The following is a 26,872-nucleotide window of genomic DNA, read 5'->3' as shown; positions in this document are numbered from 1 at the left end:
GTCGTGTGGTGATGGGCGCCAAAGAGAGCAGTCTGCTGTCGGCGGAACAGCTGGAGGATTACGCCGAGCTGACGTACCTGACCAAGTGGGAGATACTGTTGATTATGGACAAGTTTTTGCCGCTCGAGCCGGATGAGATAAGGAAGGATCTGCACCGGAGGATACCGAACAGGAAGATTATGGAGGCGTTTCCGCAGTTGAAGGTGAGTTTCGAGTTAAGTTCTGGAGTTTTTTTTAAAAGGTCCAATAAACCAAATTTTAAGTTTTTTGCTTTTTGGGTGTTTTTAATACTCCTGACTCAAGGCGGTTTCAAAAACACCTAAAAAGCAAAAACTGGAAATTTGGTTTATTGAATCGTTTTAAAAAAACTCCAATTAATCAAATTAATATCAAAAACCCAAACTTCTACGCTTTGTACCACCATAATATGTATATCCAGGTTTTTAAGCGAAAATGGCGTTCGAATGGTGAACGTTCGAAATGTCAAAATCGCGCAGTAGCACAAACATTAGAAAAATAGTGTGGCGGTCATGCCATGGTACACTTTGTTCGCAATGTTGGTACCACTGTACGAATTTGACATTTCAGGCGTTCACCATTCGAATACAGCCATTCCACGTCAAACAGGAAGTCTCCAAATCAAAAGTGCTCCGATTTGCCTCAAATTTGAAGTGGGGGTTCTTTGGCCCAAATAATTAGAACCGTTTTTTTTTGTTGTTTGGTGATGTGGTCCTATCCGAAAAAGGGTGTTCCATAAAATTGCGTTTTTCGTCGATTTTCGCTAAAACCACATTTTTCAAAAAATCATATCTCCGGAACGGCTAAACCAATTTTGGAGCGCCACAATTCAAAAGAAAGGTTATTAGTTGGGCTTTTAAGAAAAAATATGTTGAGGTCCAAAAAAACTAGCTGAATATTTGAAAAGGTCCTATAACAATTTCATTTGCCGATTTCAAAGTCTCGGGACCAAAGAGCCTATGTCTGAAAATAGTTTTTCCTGATTCCTTGTAATATTTTACGTAACTTATCAAAAAATGGCGAATATCCATTGACATGTTTTGGAGATATGATTTTTTTAACATAAAAACTGGGGTTTTCGACGCGCCGCGTGCAAAAATGAGAAAATGACAAAAACGGGTGAAAATCAACTTTTTTCACTAAACCGAAATAACTTGAAAATTTCAGCGATGACCTATACATGTTTCGGTACCTCAATTTTCGTAATTGAAAGACGCAACTTTTGGTACCCAGGCAAGTTCCTATTGACCTATTGTAATTTTAGCCCAAAAACCACAATAAAAGGATTGACGGATGCGCATATCGCACGGATTTGTTGGTTAATTATGTTAAGGCGGGGATATCAATTTCATAAATAAATTTAATTATTGATAAGGAGAGCCATTCTCAACCAACACCGAAAATGGATTTTATTTGTATTTTTTGATTTTGCTCAAACTTTGTGAAAATTTTCCGATCTTTTCGAAAACAATATTTAAAAAATATTTGAATCAAGACTAACATTTCAAAATGGCCAAACATTCAATATTACGCCCTTTTGAAATCTTGGTCTCGATAAAAAAATATATTTTTTTCGAAAATATCGGAAAATTTTCGAATGTTTTAACAATGAAAATCGGAAAATAGTGAGTTGTTAGGGTGAGACTTTGAAAACTTCAATTTTCATGTTCAGGGTTGTTACGGGAGAGTCGAAAGAAAATCCGCTCCAAATCCGCGCCGACCTAAAATCCGAAACCGAGCGAAATCCACGCCATATAAAAAAAATATCGCGACCAACATTTAAGAAATTTTATTTTTTTAATGAAGAAAAACTAATTCAGAAAGTATTTGATTAAAAAAACTTGTTTTATGTTTAAAGGCTCCAAAAGAATGAAAGCAATAAATTCATTTTAAAACAAATCCTCAGGAGACGGTCAAGGCAAGGGTCATGAAAAAAAAAATCTTCAAAATAGAAAATACAATATTTAAAAACCTAAAAATTTAACTTCAAAAATATAACCTCAAAATTCAATCAAAATCTAAAATTATAATATGATAAAATTTTAAATTTCGAAAGTCTAAACTGAAAGACGAAGATTTTGTTCTCTACATTCCAAACAGTTTGGCTTCAGCCGCTGCATATTATTCTCTTTGCACTGACATTGTGTTTGTGTTATTAAAACTATTATTTTCAATATCAAATATTTTTTATATAATTGCATTTATTATTCTTATCCAAGTTCCAAGTTATAATAAGTTATATGAGTTTATTTAATATTTAGTACAAGAATTAGCTGTGAAATAAAATTATTTTAGTTTTTTCTTGAATCCATTGATCGGTTTGAACTTCGAAACATTTGTTAAGATCTGAGGACATATTTATACATTTTATATTATTATTATATTTGTGATATTTTTTATTTAATATTTAACATTTATTATATTTATCATTATTATATTATCACTATACCATTACTCTCTATATTTCGAATTGCGTTGAAAAACTTATAGCACCATTGTTTTTCAGGACCACTTGATTTACCATCTGAGAGTCTTTTTAATAAAATTCAGTAGTTATTTTTTGTCATGTCACGATTTTGGAATCAGTAATTTTTTTGTTAAGATGTTTTCCAAGATTTAATTATTCATTTGCATGAAATGTCGTTTTTAAAGCTTTTCCAATTCATAGGATTGTCTTCTGCCTAGTTTCAATGGCATTATAAAATGCCTGCTTCCAAAATTGGGACATTTGTATCAATTCTAGGCTTTAAAAGCTGTTTCGAAGCTTTTGTTACCTAGCCACTACAATTCTTTCAGCTTTTGGTATATTTTATTTGACGAGCACCTTGATTTTCTTTTTTCCATTTTTTTTTTATTTTGATCTGATTTTTTTTCATTCCAAATTGAACTATTCCATTTATTTATGTTGATTAAAATGAATAAATGCTTCGAAACAACTTGTTAAGTTCTTATGGCATATATTGATACTTGTATTATTATTTGTTATACATTATATACTCTTTATTTGTTTTCATTATATTATATAACCCATATTAACATATATTTCAAACGCCTAACAACCCCCCAAAAAAATACTAACCCCTCTCAAAAAATAATCCCAGGGCCTTCATATATTTTATGGACTGGATGAGGGAGTCGTGGATCGCCTGGCCCAAGTCACATGAATGTCATTGTCTATTTAATCATACCATAACAAATGGTTGGATAGAGAATGATAAGCTTTTAAGGTCCTTAAGATATAAGTCGGTTACTAACCAAACCGTCTCAGTTGAAACATACTGCGGTCATGGCCAAGTCCTGCCAAGACGGGGGTACTAATACATACATACATACATACATACATACATACATAAAATTTTAAATTTCGAAAGTCTAAATATTCAAAATCTTAGAATTTTTATACAGTTTGTAATCCAAAATCCTCGCTAAAATTTCACTCCGAAAGAAATTTAATTTCCAATATTTATAATAATGTCTTCTCATAATTTCAAAATCTCTTACATAAAATAGGACTTCAAAAATTTTGGAATTCAAGAATTTAGTAATTTAAGAACTAAGAATTTAAAAATAAAAACATTTAAGAATTTAAGAATTTAGGAATTTAAGAATTTAAGAATTTAAGAATTTAAGATTTTTTTTCTATATTGTTTTGAATTTGATATTTTTTAGTTTTTAAATTTTGACTTTTTGATTTAGATTTTTTTATATCTTCAAATTTTCGATCACCCAAATTTTTTTATTCTGAATTTCAGATTGCTAAAATTTTTAATTTCGAAATTTCAGATTTTTTAAATTACGATTTAAGAAATTTCAAAAAAAAAAATAATATGCATTTTGATTTTTTTTTTGTTATAATAAAAACTTTAAAACATTTTTTTCGATTTTTTGAATTTCTGAAGCTTTGAATTTGGAATGTTCTGATCGTATTATTTTCGCCAAGAATGTTTGAATTTCGAAAAAAAATATTTCTACCGATTAAATTCCATTCCAAAATTCAAAAGTGGAGGCCAGCTTCTGTTACGTCCATTGTTGGAATTCGAGCGAGAAGAAGGAAAGCATTTCTCGCTCGCGAACGAGGGAGAGAACTTGTAGTACTTTTCTCTTCTCGCTCGCGCTCGCATTTTCGTTCGCGTTCTCGCTCTCGCCGCGAGCGCTCGCGAGCGCCTCGTGCTAGCCGTTCGCCCCAAGCTAGCAATTTGTTTATCAGGCTTATGAATAAGAACCAGGCGATGGTATAGAGGTGTAACTTCAATCAGTGTGTTGTTTTTTGTTCGTTTCTAACACGTTCAACTTCTCGCGAACGGGTAATTCTGGCTCGCGATAAAGCCCGTTCGCGAGCGGAGGAGAGCACGGGCAAACGGTGAGTTTCTCTCGGCAGCTCGAGACTCGCGGCGAGAACTCGAGAGAGAGAAAATTTTCTCGCGAGAGCGCGATAATACCAACACTGGTTACGTCCAATCAAGCTCATATTTGGCGCCCACCAGAACAAGCCCCAATAATAGTTTTGTTACACATTGTAATGTCTATCTTCGGGAAAAGTTTGTAATATTTGATTTACAAAATTAAAAATTTAATAAATCCAGTATCAAATTAAAAATAAACAAGGTTAAAAATCATTACTCAAAACTCAAAAGAAATTAAATATTCAGAGCCGGAGATTTTAAGAAATGACAAGAAGCATATAAAACATAATTTCTACATAATCTTCATCTTCATTTTCAGGGTTGTTACGGAAAAGTCGAGAAAAAATCCGCGCCAGATCCGCGCCGACCCCAAAACCCAATCCGCGCCATATAAAAAAAAAATCGCGACAAACATAGAAGAGAGTAACATAATGAATGAAATTTTAAACGAAAAAAGAATAATACAGAAGGCATTTGGATCAGTACCGTTGATCAGTTGTGGATTCATACCCAGGGTTGTTACGGAAAAGTCGAGAAAAAATCCGCGCCAGATCCGCGCCGACCCCTTAACCCAATCCGCGCGAAATCCGCGTCATATAAAAAAATAGCGAAAAACATAGAAGAGAGTAACATAATGGATGAAACTTTAATAATTTAATAATTTAATAATTTAATCATTTAATAATTTAATAATTTAATAATTTAATAATTTAATAATTTAATAATTTAATAATTTAATAATTTAATAATTTAATAATTTAATAATTTAATAATTTAATAATTTAATAATTTAATAATTTAATAATTTAATAATTTAATAATTTAATAATTTAATAATTTAATAATTTAATAATTTAATAATTTAATAATTTAATAATTTAATAATTTAATAATTTAATAATTTAATAATTTAATAATTTAATAATTTAATAATTTAATAATTTAATAATTTAATAATTTAATAATTTAATAATTTAATAATTTAAAAATTTAATAATTTAATAATTTAAAAATTTAATAATTTGATATCATAAGAACCTGGGTGCGGAATAGTTGTCCGCAAAGCGGCCTCGATTTTGAACTGTCAAAGTGGAACCAATTTACTGTTCGCCAAAAGCTAGGGAAAAGTAGCAAGTATTGTAATCGATCTTTTTTTGTCCGAAATAAAAAATCGGTGGCGTCAAGCTTTTGAGGAATGATTCGAAATTAACAAATCTAGAGTTTTTTTTAAAAAAAAAAGGTCCAATAAACTATTGTTATAAGCTTTATAAAAAAAAACTCTAGAAATGTTAAGAAGAGGGTTGAAATCGAGATGGGCATAATAGAATAGACATTGTTTTTGGATTCGTTTGGGTCTTATGTTCTTGTACAAAACTTGTTCCTTGTTTTTCCAGACGGTGTGAGCACTACACAGCCTCGAACTTCCATTCGGTGGCTCCTCAGATACACAAAACTCCACCCACTTCCGACGCAATTCTTCGTCACGTGGAAAACGAAAAAGGCCTCCTTTGGCCGTCCATCGTTTAGTGTAAGAATAAAAACGCGCGGAACATTTCATTTTTCAACGATAAGTTTAGCTCCAACAGACCCACAATGTTTGAAAACAAATCACTTTAGCTACAAAAAATAAGTCACGCTTGAGCTTGAACACAGCATTCTACTTTGTTTACGTTTACAGCTGTTTCGCAGCTGGAGCAGTGGGGAGCATTCAAAAATCACGTTACGCATTTTGTCTATTCAGCACCCAGATAAGAACATTATTGAAAAATTAAAAATTAACAAAAAAAATCAATTGTAATATTTTTGTAGTTTTTCAATTTAATAATTCGTACTTTTTCACGTTTTTTGAGTCTGTAAGTTTTGACAATTTCAAATAATGAATTCTATTTTTTTTTTATAATTTGAATATGTAAATTCTGAAATTTCAAATTGTTGAACTCCAGATTTCTTTTTTTTTTAATTTAACATTACATTTCGCTTTTAGACGGAGATTTTAGCAGATTTCTAAGTGGATTTCGTCATGTTGTAATTATTGGGAGTAGAATCAATTCTACCTGAATCAGAGTAGCAACAGATTTTTTTTTCAATAAACCAAAAATTTAAATTTTTATGTTGAAAAAACATAGAAAATCTAAAAAGTTTCAAAGCTTCAATTTTTTAAATTTTGTATTTTTTCGAATTTTGTTATTTTGATTTTAATAAAATTGGTATTTATTTGAATTGTTAAGCAGATGTTTTAAAAATAATGAATTGTAATGTTATGTTAAATTTATATAACAAATCTCAATACATTAACAAAATCGCTCCATGAAGATTATTTCAAAGTTTCGTATTAAGAAAAAAAAAATCAATAATTTTTAGAAGAAAATTTTGAGCATGAGCATGAGAGCATGAGCATGAGAGATCACCCATGGTTGCCCCTCCGTTGCTGAACAGAACCGTAATATCCTTTCAGCACTACTGATTATATGCTTCGACGATCTAGTGGTGTTTCCCTTATCAACAGCATGTATGAATGCGCTGAAAAGATAAAACACCATGATTGCTAAAGCTAGATCAGTTGCGAATAGGTAACAGTCATTGGCCACCAACGGCGCCCGCCATGTCAGTTTGTAGATCTCGATTTTAAGGGACGGGAATGTTAGTTAGCGCAGGTTGCTACTAGGGCAGCTGATTTACTCTGTGCTTACACCCCACAAGCGCCAGGAACCTGAAAATTTGTTAGTAGGATAGGGTGTTTGGTCAGGATTCACCATAGAAGATGATGATGCGACCCAAAATCATAGTGTTTGTTGAAAGGTATTATGTTTTAATCTCAAGGCAAGCAGTCGGATGCTGCGGATGAGTCATTTCCCGTTTATCGGCTGTTAACTTTTAATTGAAATGGATTTATCTTAGACAGCCGGCTGTGGAAAGATAGAACCAAAATTATTTGTAATTAAATGATGAAGAATTTAACAGTCTGACTTTTTAATTGAGATGTTTTTACGAGTTTTACATGATTCATGTTTAGTAGGGTACTGATTAACGAAGCGAACGACGAGTTACGATGTTTATCGAGCTGAAATGGTATGATAAGGTTTTGTTGTTATTGCACACCGACGACGAACGCGAAAAAACCCTGCGACCCGACCGAAAGGCATCGCAAATAAGACTGGCTCAATTGTCATCGATGACAACCAGAACCAGCCGCACTTTTACACACATACACGCACGCGAAAAAAAAAAACAAAAAACACACCGACGACGAACGCGAAAAAAAAAACACGACCCGACGGAAAGGCATCGCAAATCAAACTGAGGAAATGGAGAGAATGAAAATAACATAAAAAAACGTTACTTAATCCACCTTTAGGTGGTTGGTGCCTTCCTCATATTCATAAAGTCAATACATTCAGTAAAAATAGCAACATTCCCCCTTAACATGTTTAACAAATCAACTTTATTACTCATTTCTTTTGATATGGTTCGCAGACCATCAATATTTCTGGCTCATCGGCAAGGTCTGATAAAAAATACCTATCCAACGATAGTTCGCATGGAAGATTCAGACAATATTTTTATCACAATATCTGAAATCAAACCTCTAAAAAGTGTATAAATAACACTTAAGTGCCAATAACTTTTAATAGGGTTGTCAGATCCTTGATGTTTTAGGCTCATTTGAAAGGTCTTTCGATTATCTAACTAACGATGGGTCGCATGATAGACCCGGACATCATTTTTACTGAAATATCTGAGATCCGGCCTCCAAAAAGTGTATAAATAACACTTAAGTGCCAATAACTTTTGATAGGATTGTCAGATCCTTGATGTTTTAGGCTCATTTGATTATCTAACTAACGATGGGTCGCATGATAGACCCGGACATCATTTTTACTGAAATATCTGAGATCCGGCCTCCAAAAAGTGTATAAATAACACTTAAGTGCCAATAACTTTTAATAGGGTTGTCAGATCCTTGATGTTTTAGGCTCATTTGAAAGGTCTTTCGATTATCTAACTAACGATGGGTCGCATGATGGACCCGGACATCATTTTTACTGAAATATCTGAGATCCGGCCTCCAAAAAGTGTATAAATAACACTTAAGTGTCAATAACTTTTGATAGGATTGTCAGATCCTTGATGTTTTAGGCTCATTTGAAAGGTCTTTCGATTATCTAACTAACGATGGGTCGCATGATGGACCCGGACATCATTGTCATTGAAATATCTGAGATCCGGCCTCCAAAAAGTGTATAAATAACACTTAAGTGCTAATAACTTTTGATAGGATTGTCAGATCCTTGATGTTTTAGGCTCATTGGAAAGGTCTTTTTAATACCTTTCTGAAAATGTATAACATGACAGGGTTTCTTACAAAAACCACCCTTTTTACAATCTTCCGGACATACGCCAAAATCGTTTTTTTAGAATAACTTTTGAAGTACTTTACTAAACTTCATAATTTTCAATAGGGACTTATGGGACCCCAAGACGAATCGAATGAGACCAAAACGGTCCAAATCGGTTAAGCCAGTGCTGAGATAATCGAGTGCATATTTTTTGGTGCACAGACCCACATCCCTACACACACACACACACACAGACATTTGCTCAGAATTTGATTCTGAGTCGATAGGTATACGTGAAGGTGGGTCTACGAGGTCAAATTAAGAAGTTCATTTTTCGAGTGATTTTATAGCCTTTCCTCAGTAAGGTGAGGAAGGCAAAATAAAACCTAATCACATAAAACCTACTCACATAAAACCAATCACCCCATGCACACAAATAGCAACACAACAAATAGCGCGTCCCAAGAAGCACTGCACTTTTGATGGCATTATTCAATTATTATGCCCAATCACCTCATCAATTTTTAGAAGAAAATTTTCTTCATTTACAACTTCTTAGAAATTGATGTTTTCGCACTCAACGAATAAGATTGAATTTATTTAATTCATAATAGTATTTTCCTTTGTAATTTGAAAGAAATTCTATCGTTCTCAATTATTTTGTTTATCAAAATTGCTATCCGCGCGAAATCCGCGCCTGAGCAAAATTAGCCAGCAAATCCGCGCCAGATCCGCGCGATACGCGCCATCCGCGCCATCCGCGCGATCCGCGCCGTCCGTAACAACCCTCCCCACCTGTACCAAATGGAACCATTTTTGCCATTTTTGAAACAATATTAGCATTTTTTTGCAACACATCTGATATCGTTTCTTTAAAAACAAATTCAGGAAAAAAAATTAAATTCGAAAATAAATAAATAAAATAAAATAAATAAAATAAATCACCAATTTATAAAATCTAGGGATTTACTACTTTCTCGCCAAAACTTTACTCTGGAAAATCGAAACACGAAATTTCTATTATTTTCTTCTCTAAATTTTTCTAAACAAAAATATGACTCCAAAAATGATCCGAACTAAAAAAACGGCAAAATTTTTTTATTAACTTAAAAATTTAATAATTGAATAATTCAATAATTTAATCATTAAATAATTAAATAATTAAATAATTAAACAATTAAATTATTAAATAATTCAATAATTTAATAATTTAATAATTTAACAATTTAATAATTTAATTATTTAATAATTTAACAATTTAATAATTTAATAATTTAATAATTTAATAATTTAATAATTTAATAATTTAATAATTTAATAATTTAATAATTTAATTATTTAATAATTTAATAATTTAATAATTTAATAATTTAATAATTTAATAATTTAATAACTTAATAATTTAATAACTTAATAATTTAATAATTTAATAATTTAATAATTTAATAATTTAATAATTTAATAATTTAATAATTTAATAATTTAATAATTTAATAATAAAATAATTTAATAATTTAATAATTTAATAATTTAATAATTTAATAATTTAATAATTTAATAATTTAATAATTTAATAATTTAATAATTTAATGATTTAATGATTTAATAATTTAATAATTTGATAATTTAATAATTTAATAATTTAATAATTTAATAATTTAATAATTTAATAATTTAATAATTTATTAATTAAATAATTTAATAATTTAATTATTTAATAATTTAATTATTTAATAATTTAATAATTTAATAATTAAATGATTTAATAATTTAATGATTTAATAATTTAATTATTTAATTATTTAATAATTTAATGATTTAATAATTTCATAATTTCATTATTTATTTATTTAAAAATTTAATAATTTAAAAAATTATTTTTAAAATAATTAATTAATTTAATAATTTATTAATTTAATAAAATTAATTAATTAAATAATTTAAAAATTTGATAACTTAAGAACTTTCTTAAAAAAATAAAAATTAACAAAAAAATCAATTGCAATATTTTCGTAATTTTTCAATTTAATAATTCGTACTTTTTCACGTTTTTTGAGTCTGTAAGTTTTGATAATTTCAAATTGTGAATTAGTTATGTTTCGTTTTTTATTTCAAATTGTTGAATTCCAAATTTCTTATTTTTTAATTTTAACATTACATTTCGCTTTTAGACGGAGATTTTATCAGATTTCTAAGTGGATTTCGTCATGTTGTGATAATTGGGAGTAGAATCAATTTTACCTGAATCAGAGTGGCAACAGAATTTTTATTTTTTTCAATAAACCAAAAATTTAAAATTTTAATTTTTATATTGAAAAAACATAACAAATCTTAAAAATTTTATAGCTTAAATTTTTAAAATTCTGTAATTTTTTTTAATTTTGTTAATTTGATTTTAATAAAATTGCTATTTATTAGAAGATGTTTTAAAAATAATGAGTTGAAATGTTATGTTAAATTAATATAACAAATCTCAATACATAAAAAAATCGCTCCTTGAAGATTATTTCAAAGTTTTGTATAAAAAAAAAACAATCAATAATTTTTAGAAGAAAATTTTCTTCATTAACAATTTCTTAGAAATTGATGTTTTCGCACTCAACGAAAAAGATTGAATTTATGTAATTCCTAATAATATTTTCCTTTATAATTTGAAAGAAATTCTATTGTTCTCAATTATTTTGTTTATCAAAATTGCTATCCGCGCGAAATCCGCGCCTGAGCAAAATAAGCCAGCAAATCCGCGCCAGATCCGCGCGATACGCGCCATCCGCGCCATCCGCGCGATCCGCGCCGTCCGTAACAACCCTGCATTTTTCGACGTTTCGTACTAAGAAATTACGAACAAACATTTTCAGAAGAAAATTCAATTAATAAAAATTATGAAATTCTTGCACTCAAAGGAAAAAAACAAATTATCGTAATTCCTGATAATATTTTTCTTAATAACTTGAAAGTAATTCTATCTCTCTCAATTAATTTATTTATCAAAATTGCCATCCGCGCGAGATCCGCGCCTGAGCAAAATTAGTCAGCAAATCCGCGCCAGATCCGCGCGATCCGCGCCGTCCGTAACAACCCTGCATGTTTCTTTTTCTTTATGCCACTGTATCTCAGCAACTAGAGGTCTAATCTGCAATGTCTCTTAGACAATTTTATCGCAAATTTTCTGAACTTTTCAAATAAAAAAATATTTTTAGAAATGGTCACTCACGGTCACTATTTTTAAAAATTAAAAAACTGCAAATATTTCGCTAAAATTAAACTGTCGGTGGCTATATTTTGAAACCGAAGTCCTTTATCAAAAAATCTGTAGAATACTTTTCGATTGCAAATACAATTTTACATAAAAAAGATAAGGTAATTTTTTTATATGAAATTTTGATTTTTTTTTTTCAACAATCAGGCCGTTGCAAATATTTTTCAAAGTTCATGTCGCCTTTTATTTTTTATTACCTCATTTTTTTTATTTTTTCTAATTATTTGCCAAAATTAAATGAATATAATTAGTGCGGTGCCTGTGGGGACGCACAGTCCTATTTTTCCGTGTTAATTTTAATTCCTTTTGTGTCGCTGTTTGTGTGCACGGGTTGGTTTGGATACACTAATTGAATAATGCCATCATTAGTGCGCTGGCCACTGGGACGCCCAGACTCGTTTTTGCGTTTCCATTGTTTCTTCCATTTCTTTTGTATCGTTGTTTGGATTCCGTTGCGAGTAGCGGAACCTCGCGGTTGCTTTGCATCCTGCTTTCCGGAGCCTTTTATTTCTTGCTAACAGTGATAAGTCCTTCTTTTATCATCGTTTATCGGAGGGCACGCCGCCCAGCTAGCAGTTTTAGTATTAACTCATCAAGCTATCCGTTTTATGGAGAGGAAAACGTCTTTTATTTAGTATTTTGGGCCTAAATATTCTTCGATTTTTTTAGGCAAAAATATTAATCTGAACAAATATTGTTTGGAGGGTTTGACGAAATAGGTGATTTTATTTTGGAATAAATCATTTCATAGCTTTAAGACTTTAAGAAGTTTGAAACTTGAATATAGTCGTCCAACTCACCTGTTATTACTTCATTCAGTTCAACCCGTTCCGGGACCGCATCTTCGAGGTATTTTCCTCCGGCGGCGACACGCGCTGCTCCTTCGAGGACGTGCTCGATCTGTTCAGCGTCATGTCCGACCGGTGCCCGCACCGGGTGAAGGCCGCCTGGGCCTTCCGGGTGTTTGACGTGGACAACGACCGCCAGATCAGCGCCGACGACATCGTGGCGCTGTGTGACCGTCTCGTCGGAACCGATCCCGGCCTGCACCGCGACGAGAAGACCTGCATCGCCGAGGTGGTAAGTGGCTAGCTGGGTTTGAAGGTGTTTTGCGAGTTGTTAAAATTTGTGTTATTGTTGTAGATTCTAGAAGAAATGGACCTGCAGAAAAACGGCAGTTTGGGCGAATTTGACTTCATTCACGCGATCGCCAAGGTGCCGGAATTTTATCACTCTTTCTCTTTTCGACCGTAGCTTTTAACGTTGTTTCATTGATAATTTAATCTAAAAAACTAGGGAATTCTTTCTAACCATTCTAGAAGTGTAATATGTTCGATGTGTTTATCCATTTCTTAAACTTTTATTGTCAATATACAATAGTTTTTAAACACAGATCCACTGGTAAGTTTACTGTTCGGTAAGCCTGTACTGTTCAAATACGTTTAGTTTACGTGTCACGTGTTGTTGAGCTGATTATTTGTAGGTGTTTATCGTAAAATTACAACATTTTCGCTCTACTTATCGCCTTAATGGAAGTCTGGTGGATTAGTAATACGGTTTGTTTTGCATTTGTGTTTCACGAAAAATATACACTTGATGATCACTTTTCACTTTTCTTCAAGTACAACCCAATCACAACGTGTCCAGCGCCCATAAATTCGGTAGTCGGTAGTGTTAGAAACTTCATCTTCTCGCAGTTTTGCAATGAGAATCGGATAAAACAATAATATCGGAGAGAAGGAGAAAACGAAACAGCTTTCGCTTGAGATAAAGTCGATACGTTGCGTTCATTTAAGTACAAATAAATATTTAGTCATAATCACTGAGAGCTTCGTTCAAGGTTTCGATAAATCACTAACTACACTTCTTCTTCTTCTTTCTCTTCTGTTAATAGGATAAAACACATACAACACAATCAATACTCGTCATTCGAACTTTCACTTGTGCCTAGTTTGTTAAACGCTAACAGCTAATCGTGTGTGTGTGTGTCGTGTGAGCTACCTGCGCATCAGTCTCACTAAAAAACAAAAGCTAGCACTAGCCTAAAACCTCCTAACTAACTAAACACGTAAAGAGAGTAGAGTGTGTGCATATAATCTTCAATTGACCCCGCGCATGTTTTTGCAAATAGTTTCAATTACCGGCTCTGCTTCTGAAGCTCTCCCCGCTAGGCTTAAACTTTAATCGTAATTTAATTATTATTTTTGGTTGTAAGCTAGACACGACAGAACAGGAAGCGCGCGGGCGGGTGAGCGGCACCATCGTACCGGCCGAGTAAAACGATAGGAATAGAATGTGTTCACTGTTCTTCAACGAAAACCCGGAAACAGACAGGCCGCCTTCCGTCCGGTGTGCGAAAGGTACTGAGCGCTGGAAACGGGACGACGTGCCCCTTCCCCGGGGATGGTCCGGGGAAGTCTGGAAGGAGAAACAAAAAAATATTTGAGAAACGCCTAGGTAGGTACAATTTTATTCGCAATTCGCAATTTTCGCAATTTTCAGTGTAAGAACGGGCCTTGACCGATCTTATGCACTAGGTTCCCGACGAACATGCACTGCCCTTACACCTACATCTCACCCTTGCTCTGAGTCAGTACGAGCAGCACGCTAGAACACGCTTTGAGTGTTCGTGCCAGGCATGCACACCTTCTTTTCCGGTTACGCATTTTAACTCGGCCGGGGGTGGTACATTACGTAGGGTTTGATGTAAGTATAAGCGCCTAACCATTTATAGTGTGCCTATCAACTTTCATTAAAGCAAAAACTGTTTTATTTTTAGTTTGAATTCAAAAACTAATTGTTATTTACTGTGTTTTGTTTTCTCCTGAAATCTTCCCTATTGTTGAGTCTGTTTATCTGTTGCTATTTCTTTTGTCGCGGTGTTTTGTTACAATTTTTGGTCCTAAGCATGTTATAAAAGTTTACCAAAAATACAACAGTAATATTTGTGTTAATCCTTTAACCATTCCATAAATTGAGTAAGGGCTCAAACCTCGCTTGTTTGAAAAAAAGGGTGAAGATTGAAAACAATAGACAGTACAAGAGAATTTATTTTATAAAAATCAAGTATCAATAGTAAGAGAATGATGAGCGTATTTTGAAGAATAAAAATGAGAAGCTAGATGTATTAGATGTAAAATTAGACAATAGTTAATAAAAAGAGATACAAAACAAGCTTAGATTAAAGTAATGATAATTTATAGGAAAGATAAAGAATTATTCAAATAAATAAATTCGCAATAAAATCAAAAAAGATTAGGCGAATGATAAATAGACTTGATATTACTAGTACAAGTATATTTTTAAGGAAAAAAAAAACAAAACAAAGTTTGTTACAGCAGTATCAATTGATAGAAAAGAGTGGAAAATCTTTGAGAGATAAGAGAATCAAATGTTAGTAAAATTAAAATCAAATGTTGGATATTAAATAAAAGAATCAGTGAAGAATTGGGAATCAGAAGAGCAAAATAAAAATAGGAGATAGGTGGTAGCTGAGAATGATGAGAAGAGAAACCCCGTTGTGCGATGTTTCAGGTACATCCACAGCAGTTGACTCAACATACTGCGAATCAAAACAATACCGTCTACAATCACAAATTACTTCCCTTTCCCACATTGTTGCGCCCCTTTCTTTTAGCCGTCTCGACTCTGACCCGCGGTGGTCAAAAGTTTACGATCCGTTTCCACAGGCCACCAGCTAGGTCATCATGAAAACCAAGCCAACGTGGAGGTAAGAAAATAGGACACTCGCAAGGAACCAGAGCTATACTGTTCTGATCAAGATAATTTGGATGATCTAACAGAACTACGGATGTAGTTAGTTACGCTCCTTCCAGGATGTTCCTTACGTGGACGTCAACCGAAGAGCACGCAACAAGGTCAGTGCCATTGCATGCTCTTAGGTATCAATCCTTGGCCTGCAGGTACAATTTTATTGTTTAGTGATTTTCGAAAAAAATCTTTTTTTAACTAGTATTTTTTACAGCTAAAATATTTTAAAAATAAGGATTTCTAATTCGGATGTCTGCTTCAAGTTCGAGCCAAACATTTCATTAGGGCACAAAACGTAAACATTCGGGATTATTCCACTATTAGGGTGGATTTTCATAACTCCTGAATTATTGTCCTTGAATTCATGTAACCGGTTCAAATTTTACAAGAATTATTTTTCAATCATTTTCAAAGTTTTAACTACGAAATAATGCAGAAATGTGTTTGCTTACATGAATAAAAGTGACTGACATCAATTTTTCATCAATTCTTATTGAATTATTTAAAAAAACTGATGTTAAAAATTCAAGGTGAGCGCGACAACAATTGAATTGATGTCGAGCAACAATTCAATTCTTGTCGAACAAGAATTCAATTCATGTCGAGCAAGAATGAATTTATAGCTAACAAAAATTCGTGCTATAACCTGATTTGACAGATGTTTGTGTACATTTTCGTTATTCTGCGATTTTTTACGGCTGTTTGATACCAGGAAGGTGCTGTGTCCTATCCCTCGCCTAGACCAGACCAAAATCCATGATAAAACGTTTGATACAGGTCGCCGGAGTGGAATCGCTTCGCCAGCCGGGTAAAGCAACAAAGGCAGGTTCTGCTCGCATCTTGGTACGGATCGTGTTGCTACGGGTCGTCTACTATCGGTTCCAGAAGAGCCACGTGACGGGATAACTAGCGGTTAGCCGTGGCGGAGAAGGATCCGGCGGTTTTGATCATGATTTGAATGATTTTATTTCTCAAGTCAAGCCAATTCCGTACAATTCAAGTTTCTTCTCACTGGACTAGTTCTCGTAATCTCGTGATCGTCGGTTCCTCAAAAAGGCCAGTGCAACCGTTGGATTGGTACAAGGTTCTATTTTTTGTAAATCGGCAATTGATTCTTCCCGAACGACGGATGAAACAGTTCCGGCAGTACTTTCTCCCACTTTGCTGGAGGATGGGACTTGATGAGATGTGTTAGTCGCAAAAGTGTCGTCCACTTGTCTTTTGGTGTCCAAAGCTGGGATATTCCTAATGCTTAGGCTGTTACAAATATTTATCAAAGTTTTTGCATGAGCCTCGCCCCGCAGCCCCCCTTCCCCCTTTCAGAATCGGTTAAAAAAATCAGAGGGCAAAATACTGAAATATGAGTTTGAGTGAATTTTCTATGTAAAGTACCGCAATTTATTTTTGATTTTTTTATATCGCATATTTGCATCAAGTTGTGAAAATTTAGAAGAAGTCGATTATCTTCAAAAATCTAAATCAAATCGTCCTGCAACATTTCCTTGGCGGGATTCCTACTCGAAAGGCTTGAAGGGTGAGGCAATCCAAACCTCTGTTTACACCTAAGCTTCCATCCCCCCAGAGTTCGAACTGACGACCAGCGACTCTACCGAAACAGGACCCAGGGAGACGACTTTTTCAACTGGACTAAGCTAACGACCTAACCCTCTAGTTTAGACCGGGGTTCACATTTACTTCCAGGCCGACGCAGGCATGCCAGATTTTGAAGATTTAAGGGCACATCACAAAAACGCAAATGAGTTTAACTTGTTGGCAAAATAATATTTTACAAATCTGTTTTTGGCAAAAGAAGCAAAACATTGTTATCTTTTTCGTGAGTAATTCATTTAATTAAAAATTATCGAATAACATGGCGAAACAATACGTTTGAGCATTGAGCCTGTGCTCGAAAATCTTCAAATGTGGCATCCCTGGGCCGACGGAAGGCCACCGAATTTTGTCCTGCAAAAGAATCGAAGTGAACTAATTGACCGAAACTGATCGATACCGCAATCCGACATGGTGCAAATCTGCCTTTTCTTTCAATTTTTAAGCTTAGAACAAGATTGTCCGTTCGACGCAGTGGTGAACGCAGAACGCTGTGCCAGTTCGATTTTTCCAACAACTGTCAGTCGAACAATCTACAGGGGTTGCTTTGCTCAATGGTCGATGACTGGCAGGGTATGATGACAGGCGCAAAATTTTGCGTTTGCGTCCAGGTCTGACGGACAATCTTGTTCTTACCTTTACTCGCTGGCAAAAATGAGTTGGGGGTTCCCAATCGTTTCATATTCCTGCAAAAACAATTTTAACTGAGATTGAATGGTTCCGCAAACATCAGTCGTACAGTTTTCATTTTTTACCATCTGATTTTGACAGAAGGGCCACGTTCACTCATTCATTTTGCGCGAACGCAACCCAATTTGGCTGCTTTGCCATAAAATTGCATGCAACATTGCACCGGTTCGGAACCGGTTTGACAAGAATTCAACAGCAAGAAACAAGAATTCAGGAGTTATGAAAATGGACCCTTACATTCATTAGTACACTCCCTATATGTCCTCCAGGAATCAGATTGATAACAAACAATTTCCTATTGAAAAAATCAAAAACACAAAAAGGCACATAACCATGTTCACTGCAAACCAAAAAAAAAAGTTCAAATGTGCCCTTTTATTTTCCGTTAGGTTCTCGTACTTGAGGAACTTTTTGTGTTATAAAGTGAACTTTTCATACATTCTTAACACTAATTCACTTCAAAAAAAAGTTTTTTTTACTTTTACCCAAGGATTGCTGCAGGGAAAAACTTCGTCAAAAAACAATATTTAAAACGGTCCCGCGGCTGCTGTTCAGTACACTTTTGAAAAAAAAAATTATGTTTCACATACCTTATCTACACTATTCAATCACAAAACTTCACCAATAATCAAAATTTCTACTGAATTACTCATTATTTCTAACTAAACAAAAGGGCCCGTAAACATCATTCAAAACAACAATCCGGTGACAGCGCTTTAGTGCCCTTTCAGCTCTCTTCGAAATTGCATTTAGAAAGGGCCCATTATGAACAACAGTTGTAAAGTTAAAAGGGCCCAACAGGGATGGAATAATCGCGAAAAAATCAATTTCGCTTGCGACTTTTCTTCACCTGCGAAAGAGAGAGGAGGCAAATCACGCAAAAGAAAATCGCTTGCTGATGATTTTTTTTAATTTCCTTGTCAGCACCACTTAAAGTCATTTATTTCACTTTGTTTATACACATTTCCCATCTACAAAATGTTACAGGTCATTTTTCGACGTGTGACGTTACACTTGGATTTTTTCTCTGGATGAACATCCAAAGATTTTCTTTTGATGATGATTATTCCATCGCTGGGGCCCAATAACGATTTTTTTTAAATTATGGGTTTAATTGCGAAAATCAACAAAAATTAAGAAGCATTTTTTTTAGGATAACGATGTGTTTTATCGTATCATCAGTAAAAATACCATCAGTCAAGCTTCTTTTTTGAATAGGAATTGAAACAAGTTGTCCACTTTTTGCAAGCGATTTTCTCGAATCGCGGTTTTTGGTTTTGTGCCCTAATGAAATGTTTGGCTCGAGGTGTCCTATGAAACAGCACGTATAAATTTGTTTTTTTTTCAATCAAAATCCCTATGCACAGTGGTCCAGATCGCAAAATTAAGTGGAAAATAGATTTCCCGAAAAATTGTGTACCGTCATCAGGGGTGACATTGGGACTGGGGGGTGAGATTGGGTAATAAAAAATTTCTGCATTTTTGTATGACCCAATCTCACCCCCAGACCCAATTTCACCCCTGATGACGGTAGTTTAGGAGCGTTGGTGTCTTGAGAAGAGTTGTTGTAAATGAAAAGAGGCAACTTTTGGTTTGGTTGAAAATTAGGGTGGTTCACAATTAGAGTGAAAGTGAACTTTTCAGGAATATTTTTGGGATTTTTTTTTTGTCTTCTAGATTGGGCTTGCCAATCCAAGTAACTTTGTCGAAGACACCAAAATGTTATCTCGTAATCACTGTAGCTCAATTCTAAGGGCAGATTCAGATTTAGCGGGCAAAATTACATGGAAAAACATATATTTGGACAATTTTCGAATTTCGTTAGGGTCTAAAGTGACCAAAAATCGATTCTTGGCCATATTTTAGGTTTTCATGAAAAATTATCACTCAAACACCCCTGAGATTTTTTCAGCGTTTTTAGTGCTGGATCTCCTTTTTCAAATGCAACCTGGCGCTTCAAATTTGGCTAGCGTCTTTTCGTGATATTTGAGTTTTAAATTTGCATCTTTTTTACCTTAAACTGGCTGTAACTTTTCGCTTCGCTAGGAGACGGTGATTTTAGCGGATTGCAGACTGGATATCGCCATGTTAAGTGATGATTGTCTAAGCCCAAGTTGCCTAGGAATTGCTATCTGGGAAAAGAACCAACTCCACCTGAACCAGATTCTCAACACCATGACAGCCGTCCATTGCCGGCCGCTCCCATCTCCACCGCGCACCAGGGACAAGGAAAGGGATTTGGAAGACGGGAAGTGTTGATGCTCCACTTTTTTAAGGGGACAAGGGAAAATCTCCACGGTGTCCCCAAGTTAGTTTCGCTTGGAGTTGGCCGATTTTTGGGAAGGTAAAAGGCCTAGGATACGCTCTAAGCAAGCGTTGCGACCATTGGAATGGTGTGTTTAACCCTCTAACGCCCAGAGCTGTTTGCCAATCGTAAAAATAGTAAATGGCTAAATTTTGGTACAATAATGCAGGAAATACTTTACTTTGACCCACAAACATCGAATTGGGGCAAAAAAGTAGAATTTGAAGTGGTGCACCAGAGCACCATCAGGAAGATGAGCAACTTTTTTTGAAACCACAAAATCTCGTTTTCTTCAAATCTATTGGTTCATTTGTTTGAAAACGCTTCGAAATGTGTTAAAAACTACTTATTCTTTGCTGTAAGAATATATTTCTGAAGTATTAACTACAAATTCTTAAATCTCTGCATTTTCCGGTTTCTTAGATTGGCTCATTCAAAACCCACAAACAACCATTTTCATAAAAAATGAGGAAAATAATAAAACTATCGGTCTAATAACAATGTTTTGTCTTGTTTATGAATAGTCAAAACGTTTATAAACTTTTGTTTTGATAAAAATAAGCTTTTTCTGTAATTTAGAAAAAAGTTCTCCTGAATATTTAGTTGCTCATATGCCTAGGTGGTGCTCTGGTGCACCAAATGAAAAAGGTTGAAAAACACTTAAAACCGGTCCAAACTCACAATGTTATTCACAGAATTTCTTGTCCAAGGTTCAAATGATAGCAAAACATTTTCTGTTTTTATAAATTTTTGTGTTTGGTAATTTTTACGGGCTTTCGAAAACAGGTCTTATTTATTTCCCTAAAATTGGCCCATTTTTGTTTACATTTCACACTGTAACTTTGCTTGTGCTTAACCAAATTTGATGAAATTTGAGGGGATGTTAGTATACATTCTACATGAACACCTGCAACTTAAAGCACCATGAAAAGTTGTGTCAGTTCTGAGATATTTGAGTTCAAAGTTTTGGTGCTCTGGAGTAACCATGGGCGGGAGAGGGTTAAGGGCTGTTTAGTTTTAAAATTTAATTAAACAGTTCAAGCCTAGACAGCCGGCTGTGGAAAGCTTGAACTGACCAAAAGAGCATAAAACTATGTAAACCACTTGAATTAAACGCGCCCGGTGTCAATATGCGATTTAATTCTCTCTCATTTTAAAGAAATATGTAGCGATTTTATCGAATATAGAATGCATACAAGACGCGATTTTAAATCAAACAAAAGAAAACACGAAAAAAAACGACCACGCGTCTTCGCTCCTTCCAAAGACAAGAAATCTGGAGTTTTTTTTTTTTTGAAATGGTCCTATAAACCAAATTTTCATTTTTTGCTTTTTGGGTGTTTTTGATTACCCCTGACTCAAGGCGGTTCTAAAAACACCCAAAAAGCAAAAATTGAAAATTTGGTTTATAGGACTTTTTCAAAAAAAACTCCAGAAATGATTTTTTTTAAGAAAAACTATGTATATAATTTAACAGGAAATAAATAATATCCTTAAACTGGTTGTAACTTTTGACCCTTAAGTCCAAATTGACTTGTCAAATAATAAAAAATGTTTAAAAATGCTTGATTATTTTTTACATGCATATTTGTATTTAATTTTTTTTAAATACCTGATTAATTTTAACCCTCTAACGCCCATGGTTACTCCAGAGCACCAGCAATTTTTGTCTTCAAAACTAAATTTCTCTGCAACCAACGATTTTTTCAACCTGGTTCAATCTGCATTAGTTTATATAGAATGTTAACTTACAACCGTTAAAATTTCATCCAATTCAGTCGATCCAGTTACGAGTAATGGTGAAAAACGTAAAAAAATCGATTTTGCTCTGGGCGGGAAGGGGTTAATATACTTGTTTTCAATGAGTTTTTGAAATTTTTAATTTAAATAGAAAACAAAATGCCAATGATTTTCACATATCTTAGGTTGTTGCAGGGTTCTGACACGCATGCAGTTTCCTGAAGTCCCCACCAGAGGCGCTGTCAATATTGTTTACGTATAGTTTTTGAAAAGGTCGTATGAAATAAATACATATTTTTTCTCAAATTATGTTTTTTGTTAGTTTCTACCTCGGTTTTTACTTTTTTTTGCATAAATATGCGAGATAATTACAAGCATAATGTTATTTTTTTACATTTAACATTTATTAGATCAATTAAATAAAGTTCTACTTGGCCATTCAAGAAAAACAACACAACACACTGAACTAAAAACTGAATAGCTTCAGTTTCCTTGAAACAAAATAAAATTTGTTTGATATTTCCTGTCCGTTGTATTCAAATGAAGTACGCTTTCAGAATAGTAAGTAAATTTCTGTCGAAAATGCTTTAAGAGCGAGTCCACGAACAGGGCATACCCCTTTGTATGGGACGTTGTTTGAACCTCACCAATCTGCCTGAAATTTTCAGGGGTTGTTTGTACATATAAAACTAGCATCTGGCCAAAATATGAGCACTCAAGGTCAACGGGAAGTGGGGCAAATCGGGACACAAAATTTGAAGGTTCAAAAACGTCAAAAATCTTAAAAATTCTATAACTTTGGCAAAATTCAATTTAATTTCAAAATTCAAAGTGCATCTGAAAGGGCTTAAAAAATGCAACAAAATGCAGGTAGAAGCATCCCAATTGGTCAATTCTAAAGGGAGTAAATAGCATAATTTTTAAACTGAAATAAAAAAGTGTTCCATCCAGATATCAACTCGGTTTGACCTGCAGCTTATAAGGGACATCTGGGACTACCATTTGAGACTGAGAACGCTTTGAGGAAGGCAGTTCAACATATTAAATAGACACTTTTACTTTTAGTAAATTTTTCGGTTGTAAATTTTTGCTCGGGAGACCCCGTAGATCCCATTTTCTGGTGATAATTTTATCATATTCGTGTTCCTGATACAATTTCACATAAGAAACATGCATAAAAATGGCTATTTTCGTCAATTTTAATCTTAAAAAAAAATAAAGTTAAAAAAAATCTTCGATTCACATTTATTGAAAATCAAGATCGTTTCCAAGGATACTAGATGACATAAGAAAAAAGCAGCTTCTTAATTTTTTTTATCTTTCATTTTTTAAATGGTTAAAATTTTGCTTGCTTTTTTTAGGTTGTTATGTATTTTTTTTATTTTTCTATGGAATTTTGCCGTTTTTTCTCCAGCAAAGTAAATTTTCAAGGAAGCAAAAACACTAGCAAAAAATAAAAATAAATAAAAACATCGTCCTTTCGTTGCAGTGACATTTTAAAGGGATTCATTGGTCTTGTCGAAATTATTTTTGTGTTGGCTAGCCAGTAGATTGACCGAGCAACGTAGTCTAGCGGTAAGGCTTTCGCCTCGTAAGCGGTAGATTTAAATCCCTGCTCGCACCAACACAACTTGTGTTCGTTTCCCTTCTGAATTCGATTGCTTAGTAAAAGGAAGGTAGTGTATCATCACAAGCTCTGGACCTTATCAGACACCTTAGGTGAGACGGCTCATGGAATGTTAGCATTAGTTAAGTAGTTTTGCCTGAAGCTGTTTGTCAAACAAATTTTCGACAATTAGACACACACATTCGCTTACCTTTATCAGTGGTTCAGGATCCACACCATTTCGTCGTAGATCGCAAAGTAGAACGCCGACATGAAGCACGCCTTCAGTAACGCCGGATGCAGTCCCTTGTACAGGCCCACGAATCCCTCCTGCTTGACGATGTTGTACATACAATTGGCCATGCTGCCGCACACAAAGTGCCGCCCGAACGTTTGTCGGCTCTTGGCGAAGCCCTGGATCTGCATTCGCTTCTTGGCTAAATCCAGCGGATAGACCATCAGTTTGGTGCAGATTCCGGCTAGGCCGCCGCAGATGAGCAGCTCTATCGCGGGCAGTGGTTCTCCCTTGACGGTGGCTTCACTTTTGAAGTACTTCCGGAAGAGACTTCCGAAAATGTTGTAGAACATGAATTGACCACCCGTAAGCGGGGCTATTTGCAGCACACTGGGACTCAACCCTCGGTACATTCCGCGAATTCCTTCCTGCATGTAGATCATTCGGAGACCTTGAACGGAGTTTTTGTACCCGCGGTTTCTGTCTTGAGAGATGAGCCGTGTCCGAACGACATCCAGCGGCAGCGTAATCACAGTGGCCACGGTTCCGCTCAGGGCACCGCACATGAAGTTTCGCACGTTGTGGTGTTCCTCGAAGGTCGCAAATCTTCGCAGCAGAGCGTTACAGTGTTCGTAGGAGCTAAACTGCGAGACGCCGTAGATAATTGAGAGCACCTGGGCCGGATTGTGGCCCTTCCAGAAAGCGCGTAGACCTTCCTCCTGATACACTAGCCGGGTCGATTGCACAATCGTGCGGTACTTGGACGTCATGTGATCCTCACTAAGCGGTTCCACTTGCAATTGAAAGCGAATTTTTAGCACATCCAACGGCTGGCAGATGAAACGGGTCACGCAGGCCGCGAATCCACCCGCGATTCCGGTGTTTGAAGACTTGTCATCCTTGTCGCGGTCCATTTCGAGTGCAGAACCGGTCCCAGCCGCTGCCGATTAACCGATTTCCGACGAGATTCCGTTTTCAACCACTTCGAACCGATGTGTGCAAAAGGTGTTATATCACAACCTCTGGCTGCTTTTTTTTCGGGGGCGCTCGCCTCTCTTTCGTTTGAGGTTAGCAGAAAGAACACTGCGCGCCGTGACCTAATGCTGCTACTGATTATTATTTCGTGCCAATGCCAACCAGCGTGACTGTTGCCGCGGCGGTTCTTTCTTCGCTCGCGTGCTGATATGTTTGCGTTGAATCTGTTATCTCTTCGCTTCTGTTACTCTTACTTTCCCAAAAATCGCATCATTCTCCTCTTCCCCTGTACACTTAATTGCAATCTTCTTGTGCGCCAGGATTACAACAAGTCCACCACCAGCACCCCTCCTCCGACTGTCGTCATCCCTCGAGCTCTCGTAAGTTTGTTATTGTTTGTTGTTATCGATCGACACACCGATGTTGATGGCCCGAGGTGCATTACAGCAGCTGTTGTTGGCAGCGTCCCAAAAAAGCGGACAACCGCGCTGCAGCATGCCTCCTCCTCCTCCCGCTCACGGCTGCCTCTTCCAGATGTTGTGTTGTGATTAGGTCATCGATGACGAACCGCAAACAAAACACCTGCAAAATGAAAGGGAAAGCATGGTGGAAAGTTAAAAATCGACGCCAATCATCGCACAAACACACTTTTTGCAGTCTTTAAAGTTCAAGCTACCAGTGATTGTAAGAAAAACAATTTTACCTTTCGCCCCCGCACGAGAATTACGTAAAAATCAACGTTTCCTTGTTTACTTCTGGCCACGGTCTGCGGATGTAAAAGATGGTTCCTCCAAACTGCGCATGGTTTGTTTTGATCTGTTTTGATCGCGATGCCGGCTTCTCGCGACTCGCGCGAAGCAAAACGTCAAAACGTTCCCGATAGAAAATTTGACGGGTTGGCGAAGTTTACGAAGGGGTCGACAAAGTCGATCAAATTTTCAACTGTTTTGTCGAAGGAAGTCGGGTTGAGAAGGAGGGGAAATACACTCAACCCCCGGTGGTTGGTCACTTTTTCGTTTGACACTTTTTTAGTTTGTACCCCGTTGGTTGGTCAAAGTCAAACTAAAAAGTGACGAACTGTCACTTTTTACACGGCGCTCACGCACACTACCAAAACAAACGTTTGGTAGTGTGTCTGAACTCCGTGTAAAAGGGGTGTCAAACTAAAAAGTAACCTTGTTCGTTTGACAACAGTTGGTGTCAAACCATCGGGGTTTGAGTGTATACACATTTTAATCACTTTACACGCAAAACGGACATTAGGTATAAATTCCTAATTTTTAGGTATAATCGAACCTGACTGCAATAAGGTATTTTATTACTAATCGGCTATTAGTAATAAAATTACTAATAGCGTTTTAGTACGAGAATTCCTATATTTTAGGTATAATTGTAGAACCAAAACACCTTAATTTTAGGTATTTTCTAGAAAAGTGAGGGAACCAACATTACTAATATTTAGGTATAATCCAAGATGGCGGATCATGATTATTCCTTATTTCTAGGCATAAATATCTAAATTTGAGGTATTTTCTGGAAAAGTGAAGGATCCAAAATTACTAATATTTAGGTATAATCCAAGATGGCGGACCATGAATATTCCTTATTTCTAGGCATAAATACCTAAATTTTAGGTATTTTCTAGAAAAGTGAGGGAACCAACATTACTAATATTTAGGTATAATCCAAGATGGCGGATCATGATTATTCCTTATTTCTAGGCATAAATACCTAAATTTGAGGTATTTTCTGGAAAAGTGAAGGATCCAAAATTACTAATATTTAGGTATAATCCAAGATGGCGGACCATGAATATTCCTTATTTCTAGGCATAAATACCTAAATTTGAGGTATTTTCAGAAAAAGTGAGGGATCCAAAATTACTAATATTTAGGTATAATCCAAGATTGCGGACCATGATTATT

At 35.0% G+C, this 26,872-nt stretch overlaps 2 protein-coding genes across 2 annotated transcripts; one reads left to right on the top strand and one right to left on the bottom strand.

Moving 5' to 3' along the window:
• The first annotated feature begins 11 nt into the window (after window positions 1-11).
• On the top strand, window positions 12-13,620 carry LOC120420089 (calcium and integrin-binding protein 1-like). Its single transcript, XM_039583021.2, has 3 exons — window positions 12-203; window positions 12,837-13,097; window positions 13,161-13,620. Exons 1-3 carry the CDS (start codon window positions 12-14, stop codon window positions 13,269-13,271), a joined length of 564 nt encoding a protein of 187 aa, XP_039438955.1. The 3' UTR covers window positions 13,272-13,620.
• Window positions 13,398-25,805, bottom strand: LOC120420068 (mitochondrial thiamine pyrophosphate carrier-like). Its single transcript, XM_039582991.2, has 3 exons — window positions 25,651-25,805; window positions 23,949-25,529; window positions 13,398-14,435 (listed from the first exon to the last, which is right to left on the bottom strand). The coding sequence occupies exon 2, from the start codon at window positions 24,884-24,886 to the stop codon at window positions 23,954-23,956; it is 933 nt and encodes a 310-aa protein (XP_039438925.1). The 5' UTR covers window positions 24,887-25,529; window positions 25,651-25,805; the 3' UTR covers window positions 13,398-14,435; window positions 23,949-23,953.
• Window positions 25,806-26,872: the final 1,067 nt, after the last annotated feature.

This window comes from Culex pipiens, chromosome 3 (genome assembly GCF_016801865.2).
Source record: "Culex pipiens pallens isolate TS chromosome 3, TS_CPP_V2, whole genome shotgun sequence".
NCBI classification, from domain to species: Eukaryota; Metazoa; Arthropoda; class Insecta; order Diptera; family Culicidae; genus Culex; species Culex pipiens.
The sequence above is the reverse complement of the archived record's forward strand: the minus strand, read 5'-3'. Positions and strand labels throughout refer to the sequence as shown.